The sequence below is a fragment of the Drosophila subpulchrella genome, chromosome 2R (assembly GCF_014743375.2).
Source record: "Drosophila subpulchrella strain 33 F10 #4 breed RU33 chromosome 2R, RU_Dsub_v1.1 Primary Assembly, whole genome shotgun sequence".
Classification (NCBI taxonomy): Eukaryota; Metazoa; Arthropoda; class Insecta; order Diptera; family Drosophilidae; genus Drosophila; species Drosophila subpulchrella.
Window position 1 is genome coordinate 17,179,920 of NC_050611.1, and position 14,176 is coordinate 17,194,095.

The 14,176-nt window shown below is 40.4% G+C and overlaps 2 protein-coding genes across 3 annotated transcripts; both read left to right on the forward strand.

Moving 5' to 3' along the window:
- Positions 1-378: 378 nt before the first annotated feature.
- Positions 379-3,136, forward strand: LOC119551541 (ribosome biogenesis protein BOP1 homolog). The gene is made up of 5 exons (XM_037860931.1): positions 379-527; positions 596-1,919; positions 1,981-2,468; positions 2,536-2,831; positions 2,893-3,136. Exons 1-5 carry the CDS (start codon positions 429-431, stop codon positions 3,044-3,046), a joined length of 2,361 nt encoding a protein of 786 aa, XP_037716859.1. The 5' UTR covers positions 379-428; the 3' UTR covers positions 3,047-3,136.
- A 1,017-nt stretch (positions 3,137-4,153) lies between these two features.
- On the forward strand, positions 4,154-13,833 carry LOC119550407 (regulator of G-protein signaling 17). Of its 2 annotated transcripts, none has more exons than XM_037859065.1 (7): positions 4,154-5,884; positions 7,392-7,722; positions 7,945-7,953; positions 10,304-10,381; positions 10,444-10,505; positions 10,568-10,856; positions 11,552-13,833. In XM_037859065.1, the coding sequence occupies exons 2-7, from the start codon at positions 7,400-7,402 to the stop codon at positions 11,634-11,636; spliced, it is 846 nt and encodes a 281-aa protein (XP_037714993.1). In that variant the 5' UTR covers positions 4,154-5,884; positions 7,392-7,399; the 3' UTR covers positions 11,637-13,833. The 2 variants fall into 2 exon arrangements, with proteins under 2 accessions (XP_037714993.1, XP_037714994.1); XM_037859066.1 differs by having other exon boundaries at positions 4,154-5,724.
- Positions 13,834-14,176: the final 343 nt, after the last annotated feature.

Genomic DNA, 14,176 nt, shown 5'->3' on the forward strand with positions numbered 1-14,176 from the left:
GCTTGTTAAATTGTTAATTTTTAGTGAGTTGTTTTTCTGTATGTATATCTACTAGACTTCACCACTTTTCTTTAAAATGTATATATAATAAGGTCATATTTTGCATAACCAAAAAAAATTTTAACAGGTTTTCCAATTTCTGTAAAATAAGTCGCATTAAGGATCTTAGAAACGCAGAAAGTAAATGAATACTTTAAGAGTGCCTCAAAACAGAAAGGGCGGCAGCAACAGTTTTGGAAATACAAGGGTTTTTGAAAATTTGTACACTTTTTTCAAAAGTTAAGAACATCTTTATTTCTAGCTATTTCTGCAATCGATAACCGACAGCATTGGCGGCAAGCCAATCGATAGGCCACCGTTTTATTCAACTTCCATCGCTATCGCTGACTGCAACACGTGCGCCGCGTTAGTTTTGTTTTCCCCTCAAAATGACCAAAAAACTAGGACTTAAACGCAAAGGAAAAGATGCAGAGCCCACAAAAGAGGTGGCTGCCAGTTCCGAGGCCTCCGAGAACGAGGAGGAGGAGGTAAGACCACCTGACAAGCGAGAAGAATGTCAGACCCAAATCACCTGCATGTGTTTTTGGTTTTTCAGGACCTGCTGCAGGCCGTCAAAGATCCCGGTGAAGACTCCACCGATGACGAGGGCATAGACCAGGAGTACCACTCCGACTCCAGCGAGGAACTGGAGTTCGAAAGCGACGAGGAGGGCAACTACCTGGGCAGGAAGCAATCCTCTTCAGCAGAGGAAGATGAGGAAAGCGGTGATGAGGAGGGAGAGGAAGAGGAGGAGGAGGAAGATGACTCCGAGGATGAGAAAGAGGAAGAATCTCCCGGCACATCCAAGCAAAAGAAATCCGATGACAAACCCAGCAGCAGCGGTGCCGCCACCAAGAAAGCCAGCACAAAAGAGCTGCCCAAAGGGGATCCCTCCAAGCAAGAGTACCAGGATTCAGACACCTCCGACGAGGAGGACATACGAAACACTGTCGGCAACATACCCATGCACTGGTATGATGAATACAAGCACATCGGCTACGACTGGGATGCCAAGAAGATCATTAAACCACCACAAGGCGATCAGATCGATGAGTTCCTGCGCAAGATCGAAGACCCAGACTTTTGGCGCACTGTCAAGGATCCGCTGACCGGTCAGGATGTGCGCCTAACAGACGAGGACATTGCCCTGATCAAGCGCATTGTCTCTGGTCGCATCCCCAACAAGGATCACGAGGAGTACGAACCCTGGATCGAGTGGTTCACCTCGGAGGTGGAAAAGATGCCCATCAAGAACGTGCCCGACCACAAGCGCTCCTTCCTGCCCTCCGTGTCCGAGAAGAAGCGCGTGTCGCGCATGGTGCACGCCCTCAAGATGGGCTGGATGAAGACCACCGAGGAGGTGCAGCGTGAGAAGCAAGCCAAGCGTGGTCCCAAGTTCTACATGCTGTGGGAGACGGACACCAGTCGGGAGCACATGCGCCGCATCCACGATCCCGTCTCGGCGCCCAAGCGCGACCTGCCCGGTCATGCCGAGTCCTACAATCCACCGCCAGAGTATCTCTTCGATGCGAAGGAAACGAAGGAGTGGCTGAAGCTCAAGGACGAGCCACACAAGCGCAAGCTTCACTTTATGCCACAAAAGTTCAAGTCGCTGCGGGAGGTGCCCGCCTACTCGAGATACCTTCGCGAGCGCTTCCTCCGTTGCCTTGATCTTTACCTGTGTCCTCGCGCCAAGCGTGTCAAGCTCAACATCGATGCCGAGTACCTCATCCCCAAGCTGCCCTCGCCGCGTGACCTGCAGCCCTTCCCCACGGTGGAGAGTATGGTCTACCGCGGCCACACCGATTTGGTGCGATCTGTAAGCGTGGAGCCCAAGGGAGAGTACCTCGTCTCCGGCTCTGATGATAAAACTGTTAAGAGTGAGTTCTATCCTTGCCCACCAATATCTGTACATAGTAATAATACTTTCTTCCCTTGCAGTTTGGGAAATTGCCACCGGTCGGTGCATCCGTACAATTGAAACCGACGAAGTGGTGCGCTGCGTGGCTTGGTGCCCCAATCATAAGCTCTCCATCATTGCTGTGGCCACCGGCTATCGTCTGCTGCTCGTCAATCCTAAAGTGGGCGACAAGGTGCTGGTGAAGAAGACCGACGATCTGTTAGCTGAGGCGCCACCTCAGGATGTTCTTGAAAGTGAGCGCATTAAAACGGCGGTCCAGTGGTCCAATGCAGAGGCTGAGGAGCAGGAGAAGGGCGTCCGGGTGGTGATCACTCACTTCAAACCCATTCGCCAGGTTACCTGGCACGGACGTGGTGACTACCTGGCCACTGTGATGCCCGAGGGTGCCAACCGCTCGGCGTTGATCCATCAGCTGTCCAAGCGGCGATCACAGATTCCATTCTCCAAGAGCAAGGGTCTCATTCAATTCGTGCTCTTCCATCCCGTCAAGCCTTGCTTCTTTGTGGCGGTAAGTGGAATTAAAAGTTTCTTGGGATTTTTTTTATACTAACTGCTTTGGTCTTGTTATCTTACAGACGCAACACAACATTCGCATCTATGATTTGGTGAAACAAGAGCTGGTCAAGAAGCTGCTGACCAACTCCAAGTGGATATCGGGCATGTCCATTCATCCCAAGGGCGACAATCTGCTGGTGTCCACCTATGACAAAAAGATGCTCTGGTTCGATTTGGATCTGTCCACCAAGCCCTACCAGACCATGCGGCTCCATCGCAATGCTGTCCGCAGCGTGGCTTTCCATCTCCGCTATCCGCTGTTCGCCTCTGGCAGTGATGACCAGGCTGTGATCGTCTCCCACGGCATGGTTTATAAGTAAGTGGCTTTGGAATCTATTTAGGCCTTTATTTTTACTAATTTCTGTATCCAATTTCAGTGACCTGCTGCAGAACCCCTTGATTGTTCCCCTTAAAAAGCTGCAGACACACGAGAAACGGGATGAGTTTGGCGTTCTGGATGTCAACTGGCATCCGGTGCAGCCATGGGTCTTCTCCACGGGCGCTGACTGTACCATACGACTATACACGTAAATTAGGTACAAAAACCCTATTATAGTTGTGGTTTGTTTACTACAGTTTTATGAAATTTCTATAGAAAATAAAATCATACATTAATTTTTATTGATAGGACATATTTTCTATGAGCTTGGTTTTAAAAGACTAAGATTTTTATAGGATTTTGAATCAACAAAAAACATCCAAATTTGGATCGTCTTTCCTTGGTATTATTCGATTTACTTAGACCTCAAAGCAACATTTTTAAATACATTTTTTGTAATTTGATTTAACGTTAGATCTTCTTTGGTCAATATGGTTATATCATCTCAAAAATACTTTTTAAATCGACTAAATTTCTACCATTTTGGATATGTTATTCAAATAAATCACCCGATAGGGAAATCCGGAACAGGTTCGCTAATTCGTATGATACCAAATGATCTAAATCGTATTCGTATTATTGAGGTCTAGAAGCAATCTTTTTTGATAATTTTTTTTTATTTGATTTAACATTATATATTCTTTGGTCAATGTAGTTATATCATTTCAAAAATAATTTTTAAATCGACAAAATTTTTGCAACTTTGGAACTGGAATTCAAATAAAACACCCGATAGGGAAATCCGGAACAGGTCCGGTAAACCGTATGATACCGAAAGATCTGAATCTAGAGAATCATAAACATTACAGACATTTAAACAAAACTAACGAAAGAAAACAAATATCGCACAATCAGAATCTGTTAGTTTGTTTACGTACCGGGTTCCGAAATGAACGGGATCCCCAAATCCAAATCAAAGTGCCAAATGCAACCCTGTCGAAGGTGCTGAAGTTTTAGGCCCAAAGCTTTGGGGGGAATTCCAGTGGAGCGAAGAAGAGTCCCGAGCTTTGTTCTCTTCTTCCGACTCGCGCGCACATGTCTTTCGGATTCCGTTTTTTCGCTCTCTCTCTCTCTCCTGTGTGTACCAGGAATTCTAACTGTATAGCTATGCCGCCGAGCTTTTGCGCTCAGCAGTCCACCTTTGGAGCCCCCCGCTGCTGCCCCCCTGCCCCATACCACCCACCATTATCTCGGGATTCTCGGATGAGGAGCGCGCGCATTGGAAAATCAAGAGCTGGCGAAACGGCACTGCTTGGAAATCAGTCGCCTGCCTTGGCCCAAGCGGAGAGAATCTCGAATCGCTCGGTTGAATCGACCTGTCGAGGATTTTGGCTTCTGGTTCTGTTCTTTTGGCTCCGTTTCTGGGCGCTGAGCAGCCAAAATCGCCGAGCAGAGCGCAGAAATCGAATGGGAAAAAGCGCTGCCATATAGCGGGGGCCCCCAGAACGCAGGAATATAATGAAATATGGCCGAGGGCGAGATGTGATGTGATGTGAAAATGTGAAAATGCCAGTCCAGGCCATCGAGTGACCACGAAAATTGCACTTTCCCCCTTAAATTCGCACCGAAAACCCCCCCCCAAAAAAAAATCTAAACCAAAAACCGAAAAAAATCCAATCAAAGCACAAGCAAAACAATTTCGGGTCGAAAAAAAAGTAAAATATACACAAATATACACATTTCGAATACAATTCTAGTGGCAAAAATTCGTATGTACTCGTCGTCGTTGCTCCTCAAAAACATACATACATACATACCATCGCGGCCCCCTTTTCCCGCCCACCCAAAATCCTCAAAAGAAAGTACGTGTGTGTGTGTTTGAGTGAAAATATGAACGGAAGAAGCATTTGCGAGACAATAAAACTGAAACAACCGAAAAACCCGAAAAACACCAAAAAATATTATAATAATAATATACTAGATAAGCTAGATTAAGGCAAATGGTCATCAAAACAAAGGAACAAAAAGAAAAAGCAGCTGACTTGTGATAAGTGCAACGACCAACGACCAAATCGCAGTCGCTTCGGGTTACAAGTGCAATTAGCTGCTACATGTTGCAGCTGTTGCAGCAACATCAGGGGTAAAAATCACGCATACGCCCCATACGCCCCCAAAACAATGCGCTCCACTTAGCCAAGTTGCGTGTCAATGTGGTGGTGGCCACCACTGTATATATATGTACCATACCATACATATAAAGTATATATCAGTGTAATGACTAGCCCAAGAAATAAATAAAGTCGAAACAACAACAACTGCGTCGGGGGCAGCTCCAGCTGCTCATAAAATTTCGTAACGAAACGTAACGCTTGGGAAATGTGCCCCTTGGTGCACGGGGCTTTTCGAATGGATTTGCTAGATTTTCGCCCCGAAAATCCTACACCTAGGAATATGTAAATGCCGTAGGCGCCATCAACTCGCTAAAAAAAAAGGCTAGCTCTCGCACGAAATCAGTTAACAGAATAAGGATAACCACCATACTATACCATTCTATACCAAACTAAACTGCTCTAAAGGTTATCTGAAAAAGAATCATCATAAAGAATTTCTGGAATTTCTGGGCCATGTAAAATCTCTGAGAAGAAGAAAAACATAAAATCAAGTAAAATAAAACAAAACGAAAAGAGAGAGAAGAGCGCCCGAAGAGAGAGACAGAGAGAGAGAGTGGGAACTTTCGATAAAAAATTATTAGCAAAAACATAAATACGTAACGGCCTCATTTTCCGCCCAGCACCACCCCACACCCCCCCAAAAGGAAATCCCAGAGAAAGAGAAAGAGAAGCCGAATCGAAGCGAAGAAAGGAACAGAAGAGAGCACCGGAGCGAGCGGGTGAGTGGGTAGGTCAGTGGCAGTGGGCGGTCCGCCAGCTGGGGCAGCACCACCGCCCCATCACCACCCATCACCACCCCACACCCAGAACCACCTCTCCACCTCTCCACCCCCCTCTCCATCAGCACCGCCCGCGTCAACCTCAACTTTCAAAGGGCAGGTAAGTGCACACGGAAAACAGAATCCGAATCGCAGGCGGAATAGGAATAGGAATAAGAACAAGAAGCAGACCAGATCAGCATTTGACATTTAGCTTAGGCGTACTCCCACAGGTTTTTCCTTGTTTCACTTTTACTGCTTCTCTATAATTACGAAAGTGGTCACTGAAATATAGAACTATTCTGGCATATATGCGAAAGTACTTCTCCAGATATTCTATCTTTTATATAGTACTGAAACGGACATTTACATATTAAACATTTTTTTTAATAAACCAATAAGCATTGGGCTAAAATATAGAACTTTTCTGGCATATAGACTAAAATACTTCTTAAGATTTTCTATCTTTTCTATAGTTTTGAAAGGGATATTTACATATTGAACTGTTTTTTTAACAAACCAATAAACATGGGCCTAGTACCTCTCTATACTTTCTATATTCTATCGAGTTGCAATTGCAATAAGTGTAGGTATAGTATAGATGGTATGTATATAGCCTTCTTTGTATACTTCTATTGCTTTACTTAAAATAAAACCAAAATATTTGAATTGGTACCTATCATTTTATTGTTATTATTAACTTATTGTCTTTACCTACCTATCATATACCTATATACATACCTATCATATTATTATTATTATTATTTACTTATTGTCTTTAAAATCATTCTTTAGTTGAATAAATATTTTAAATCCGTTAAATCATTCTATTGTTGAATAAATATTTCAAATCCGAAATTTTCTTTTTTTTTGGGATTGTTTAAGTAATACTGATATATTGAATTTTCACGTTCCAGAAATGTCGATATCTTTAAAGGAATATTTATTCTCTAACATATTTCTCTTTAATTGTTTTGATAAATTAAACGTTAAGTTAAAAGTTAAATGTAATATTGAATGCTTGTAATTATACAGAACTTTAGCATTTAATATAAAAGCTTTAACTTTTTTAGTTGTTGTGGATTCCAGACAAGCTTAAAATGCGTCTTTTAGGTATTAATGTTATAATATAAATTAAATTGTTGCTTTAAAATATTCCAAAAAATCTATTGCTAGTTTTGAAAGGCTTAATTTAATGTTGAAAATATCCCTTATATAAATTTAGAAGAGTTTACACATTTATTTGATATTATCAGCAAGGGTTTCGAGTATTATATTAAATAAGAAGTTCTTAAATCATAACACCTTTTTAAGAAATCTGATTATTATACATGTTAAATAAAAGTTCTTAAATCATAACTAAAATCAGATTCCAAACCAGATTTTTTAATGTATCTGATTATTATACATGTTTATTAATCAGAATCTAATCGGCCAAACAGTTAGTAGAACAAGACAATTATCAATTAAGTAACATGGTAGCTTGGGACAGATAAGAACCGCCGTTTTGGCATGACGAACGCCAACTAGATGACGAATACTCCCCATATATTTCCCTCAGTGTGACCCCAAAATCACTTTACCAACAACCCAGTTTATTAACGATTCAATTTGTTCCCTTATTGCAGGTAGCGGCATGTCCTGCACCGTTTCGGAGCTGCCCAGTGGCTGTCGATTGCGCGGCATGACTGCATCCTCACAGCAAAGTGCCGCCAACAATAGTGGCAACAATGGGAATGGCAATGGCAACGGGAACGGGAATGGGAACGGAGGAGGCGGCAGTGTTGGGGGCGTCGGTGGAGGGGGCAGCCTGGGCGGAGTATCGCCCACTGTGGGCGGCAGCGTGGGAGTCGTCTCCACGTCCAACGTGCTGCAGGAGTCCAATGTGTCCACGTTGCAGCGACCGCAGTCGCAGAAGCCGTGCTGCTTCTGCTGGTGCTGCTGCTGCTCCTGCTCCTGGTGAGTACCGGTGGCCCAAGGTGTACCATGCCACCGAGAGTGGCCTACATGCTCACCGCTCAAATCCTCTGACACGAAATCAATTTCTTTCTCGTTACCGCTACCGCGCTGCCTTGACTCAACGTTTGGCCACAATAACTACAATAACTACTACCCATCCAATACCTATACCTATGCGAATACGAATACGAATACGAATACCAACCACAACCGTGACAACAGGGCCAAATGGTAAGTACCTTCCTAAGGCACTCATTCTTTCGTACACCAAAAGAAAAACAAGTGCTTGGGCTGGGTTTTAAAGTTATAGAACTTTTAGTTGAAGAACAAAGAATTTAAAAGCAGTTTGGTTCATATTTTTCTCAGAAAAACGTATGAAAATATTGAATTTTGATAGTAAAATCATTTAAGGTGATGATTCTTATTTTAGTAGAAACAGTTCCTTATATAATATTATACAAATAACTGCATATAGATATGGGGCCCTATTTAAATGAATGGCACTAAGACTATATCTATATCGTTAATATGTGTCCTATTTCATAATGAAATTCACATCCCTACTTTTATTCAAATCACTGATTTAAAGTTTCTTTATGAAATCAACATGTGAAAATCAGTAACATTCAATGAACATTTTAAAACAGAGCCACCTATTTCTTATCATCTGTACGTAACTGCTTAAAGATATGATATGGTATATCGTTTTGTGTCCTATTTCATAGTGAAATTCACATCCCTACTTTTATTCAAGTCACTGATTTAAAGTTTCTTTACGAAATCAACATATTTAAATCAGTAACACTTAAACAACATTTCAAAATAGAGCCACCTATCTCCTATCATCTGTACTTATTATTTTTTAGAACCCGAATTCTTATAAATCTTATTGGTTAACAATTTTTCTTAATATCCTAATATATTTTAACCCTAATCTAATTATGGTCTTACTAAAACAGTTTGTAACTAGTCAAAGATCGCGGAAAATAAATTTTTTCAATTATAAGCCGAGATCTAATCATCACATCTTAAGATACTCATTACTAAGTAATTTTTTTGGCATTGTTGTACAACCGAACCCCTAATTTCCCGCTGTGCAGTCATGGATATGGCCACGGTTACAGCCATGGTTATTGCTTTGGCTTTAACTATTGCTTTGGCTTTGGCTATGGGATGGTCGTGGACTGGGATTCAGATTGGGATTGGTATTGGGATTGGGTTTGGAATAGAGGACTGGGAAGTTCAAATGAAAGCGGACACGGACAAGGTGGCCTTTCTCCTGGCAGCTGGCAACGCTGTTAGTTGAAAGCTCTCTCTCTCTGCCTCTCTCTCTTAAACTTTCTCCGCTTTCTCTCTGGCGAAACACTCTTTGAACGGGCTGCTCTTTTGCCGTAGCTTTCTCCCTCGTTCATTCACAATTCCGGGAGCAAGTCGTCGGGGCAGCGAAAAGCTCTCTGGAGGGCACTTTTCAAATCATATATAAATAAGTATGTGGCGGCTCCTCCGCGGAGCTCCTCCAAGTGTTGCATGTTTTCGTGAATGAAATCGAAAGTCTTTTTCGACCCACCGCCAACTGGCAGCCCCCTCCGCACCTTTGTGTGCCCAACGGGGGGTTAAAGAACCCCGAAAACCCCAGAAAACAGAACACAGCACCCCAAGTTCCCCAAAAAAAAACCCTCTTTCCCACTCTCCCGTCCCCTGGCCACATATAATTTGATTCATATATAGAGTACTATATATATAAGGTTGTATGACTTTGATTAGGTATTGGGCCAGCGAGTCGCTCTGATAACTGTCGACCAGATAAGGGAGCTTTGTCAAGTTCGAGTACTCCGGTGCTCTGTCTCCGGGCTTCGAAAACAAAAACCGATATGGCATTAGCCTATCTACAGTGGTCATTCGGGAAGTTTTATCCATATCATATTATATCATATAACCCTCAGTTATATGGTATTTGCGAAATATAAACGTTGAAATTGACAAATATTGAAGTTGTGTTCAGTTTACTTTATATCCTTACTTCATCCCACTAATATATTAATACTTCATTATTAAAAAACTTTTTTTTATTGATTATATAGCTTTTTTTGATATCATACTAAATATGAAAGTAACGATAGTAACATGATTATTTCACCATTTATCACATTTACTTATATCACATTTATTCACAAATATTGAAGTTGTGTTCAGTTTACTTTATATCCTTACTTTCTCACATTTTTATATTAATACTTCATTATTAAAAAACTTTTTTTTTTTATCAGACTAAATTACAAAGTAACAATAGTAACATGATTATTTCACCATTTATCCCGAATTTGGCTATATGCGATATGTTATTTATTCCTATTGCTTATTAGTTACTCTGTAACCTGGCCTTTCTATAGTTCTACTTATCGATCTACCACTGTATTTACATATTTATGCTATTTTGTGCCAGTTAAAAATGAGTCAGGCTGAGCGGCAATTCAGCGATGGACAAAATTGTAGTATACTTTAAAGGGTGATTGATGAGTTGTAAAATCAAAATATTCGACTTTTAACAAGCGCCCCTCTGCTTTTTCTCTTATCTTTGTAGTCTGGCCATCAAGAATGCCGATGAAAATGCCCCCACGAAGCGAGATCTTGTAAATGCCGAATTTCTGGATGGCGAACAGTGAGTTTATGCAAATAAAAAGTGCTAGAAAAGGTAGTACTTACATTAATTGTACTTTACAGACCCACACTGGAGGAAATCCGCAGCTGGGGCAAGAGCTTTGACAAGCTGATGAAGAGCTCATGTGAGTCTTTGAAAAATGGCTTCCTGATCTGTGGTAATATTTTGATAAATGTTTGTTCCCAGCGGGTCGTAAGGTGTTCCAGAACTTCCTGCGCAGCGAATTCAGCGAGGAGAACATCCTGTTCTGGCTGGCCTGCGAGGACCTCAAGAAGGAGAGCAGCCCCGAGCTGGTGGAGGAGAAGGCGCGCCTCATCTACGAGGACTACATCTCGATCCTTTCGCCCAGGGAGGTGTCGCTGGACTCGCGGGTCCGCGAGATCGTCAACCGCAACATGATCGAGCCCACGACGCACACCTTCGACGAAGCTCAAATCCAGATCTACACACTGATGCACAGAGACTCATATCCGAGGTGGGTGTCGTTGAGGTGAAACTTGAGATGGAACTAGGAGGTACCATGTTATATAAAGAAACAAAGTAACTCTTAAAATCAGGAGAAAATAGGGAAAGAAAATGAGGTATTCGGCATTTGTTTTCTTCATTTTTTATAAAGGAATCCCTGTACTTGCCTAACTTATAAATAGATATAATGCATAAACCAAGATTATAATACCAAGCTTAAAGCCTGCATATACTTAATGGACTTTTATAATTCTTTTAAACTTGGAACCATCTTTTTAAGAATCTAATTTTTTATGTCTATGACTTTTAATAAAATAATTACTAAAGATGTTATCTGTAAAGATAGTGACTATAGAAGCATTATGAGTAAATTAGAAAACTCAGTAAGGTAGTCAGTATATTAATTCCATAGCTTACCAAACACTTATTCTGGGAAAACCAAGATATTTTGGGAAGGAAACGGTTAAAAATAATATTGCTTAACTTTAAACCTACAGGGATCCGAATTGCAAAGTTTTCAATAATAATATAAGTATAAGGGCGTCAAAATACATTTTAAAGAATTCTTTTAGAAACAATCTATAAGATTTACTGTTTAAAAATTCAAAAAATTGGCAAAGTTACATTCGTATCTTTATTTATGCCTAAGGAACCGTGAATATATTATATTTTATTCATTTATATTTCTTCTTTCCCTCTTGACAGATTCCTAAACTCGCAAAAGTTCAAGACACTCGCTCAACTGCAAGACAACTCGAATGCCGGTTCCAAGGCGGATAGTCCCACTTAGAGAGGATCGATCGCTTGGATCCCCCGGATCGGATCGGATCGGATTTGGATCGTATTCAGTTGCGCTGTGTTGACTTCCGTTGTTGCTCTCCATTGGTATTTCTCTGGTACTTTCCGCCCCCGCCGCTGCTGCAATTGACTAAGCAATATGTAACCATTAGTAGAACCATTTAAACGTTTTGCCCGCAGCCCCAAAAAAAAAATCCGGATCCTTGGAGGGGCGGGGGCGCCAGACGATATGCATTCTACGTGAAACGGATTCCTTCTCTCTACCTACGTTCTAGTCGTTAACTAACCAAAGAGTTAAGCACTACATAAATTGTTTACACTAAGGAGCTGGTTCGACCACAGAAAGCATTTTCCAAACCAAACAAAAATAGCCAGACAGCTAATACGAAACGAGCGACACAAATAGCATATATTGTAATACTAGTGATCTAAGAGACGTATTAATCAAATTGCAACAAAGATTACGGAACCCGCTAACCGATAAGTAAATTTAAACGTAATCATAAACCGCTACGTAACAGAAATACTTTTTCCAAGAAATAACAACCAAAAAAAAAAAGAAGAAACAAAACAAAAAATCTTTTTAAACGTATTACATACATAACTTTATAAAATTATATATACACACCAGCATATATATATATATATACGGATATATAGAGACATTTAACTTGACTAGTTTTGAAATCGTTTTAGGTCATACGAGTAATGACATCGAAGCATTTTGTAAATACAACAGCAGACGGCAACACTTTCTACTTTCTTATGAAAACCCATTGAGGATCGAGTCCTTTCTTAAGCAAATCTTATAAAGCCCATCTTGAGCTGTACTTTGAGCAAGACCAGACCACAACAGACCATATGCCCTAAAAAGTCTTATCCGAAACTGAAATCGAAACCTCAACCGGAACCGGAAAAACCGCATAACTAACATGTACTATATTATTTCGATGTCGAGCTGATTTCCAAGTCGAAAGAAGAACGTTTCGCAATATCACTGCCAACAAAAAAATCAGAACTTCGCCAGAGATATATCCTCTTATAATGTATTATGCAATTGTTTTTCTAAAGAATCGGAAGTTCCAAGAGTTTCCCCAACATTAACCCCCTTCTGCATTAAACGATATATATGGAAAAACAGTATTATAAATAACAAAAAAAAAAGAAGTGAAACAAAAAAGTATGGTTACATTTAAATTTTAGAAAGAAAGTTGTCGAATTGAAAACTAAAAACATACAACAAAAAAAAAATAAATAAAAAAGATAAAACAAAGAGTTTATAAGTATTAAAACACAGAACAAGCAGGAGGACTTTCGGTTCGAGCCCTGGCAAAAAGTTAACAATGTAATTTTGATCTTAAGTTGGTTTCCTTTAAACCTAGGTTGTCACAATATTTTTAAAGTACAAGATTCATGTGTGTACCTTTGTTGCGGGGAGCAGGGAATGTATTTTCGTAGCTAGTTGGTGTGCCTAGTTTTAATGCATCTATCGATACCAAACCACACCCATCACATCACTCTTACTTGAACAAAAACAGAAACGCAAACACAAACATTAAGTTTACTAGCATTTAAGCATCTTCCAGTTCTCCTTAAAATAAATATATCTTGAATTTCAGTCCTCTAACCAGTTTTGGTTTAAATCCCTGATCAAAAGGGTTAAACCAAAAATCAGCAATCACTTAAAATTGAAGAAGAAAGAAAACAGATTTTTGGTACCCCCTCTACATAAGTTCCTATATTTTTATAACACTTCTGACCCGTTTCAAGATCCTATTTCCGAATAACTCCGCCACAAGCTTCCGCTCTAGTCCTTAAAAACACGACTTTTACGCGTCACTCAGGCTGCTACTTGGAATTGAGAATTCGACAACCGCTTTTGCATTATAAATAGAGGTCGACAGATCGGGATCCCGAAATAAAAACCAACGTCAGTTTCCATGGTTTGTTAAATTAATTTTAGGCAATCAGGTTAGACACGCGGAGGGAGGGAATGTTTGTTTGTGAATGTTTCTCTTCGGTTTCTTACTTTGCAGAACGGACAGATGATATAAGACTTTTTGAAAAAAAACAAAAAAACACAAAATATATAAGTACATTTAATACGATTGTTGTTTGTTTAGTTTTATACACCGCCACACTCGCACACACAAAACACACACGCACACACACCGATACATGCATATATATACTACTTAGCGGTATATGTACAAAAAACGTAATCAAGCATTAGTGAAAAGTTTCGACCAGTTAAAAACCATAAATTAAATTTATTACAAAAAAAAAATCACCTAATGTGTAAACGCAAAAACGGCAAAATCAATAAATACAAAACGGATTAAACTAAGCCTAAATTTAGTTTTAAACATTTAATATATTGCAACAATAAACCGAAATGAAATAAAACTCAAATTCAAACTTGAAGTGCGAGGGCTTGTTAATGGGTGGATGGGAATCTACACAGACAGAATTATTCAAGTAATTTGCACTTAACTTGAGAATTTTGGTACTCAAAGATTCAGCATGAACAAA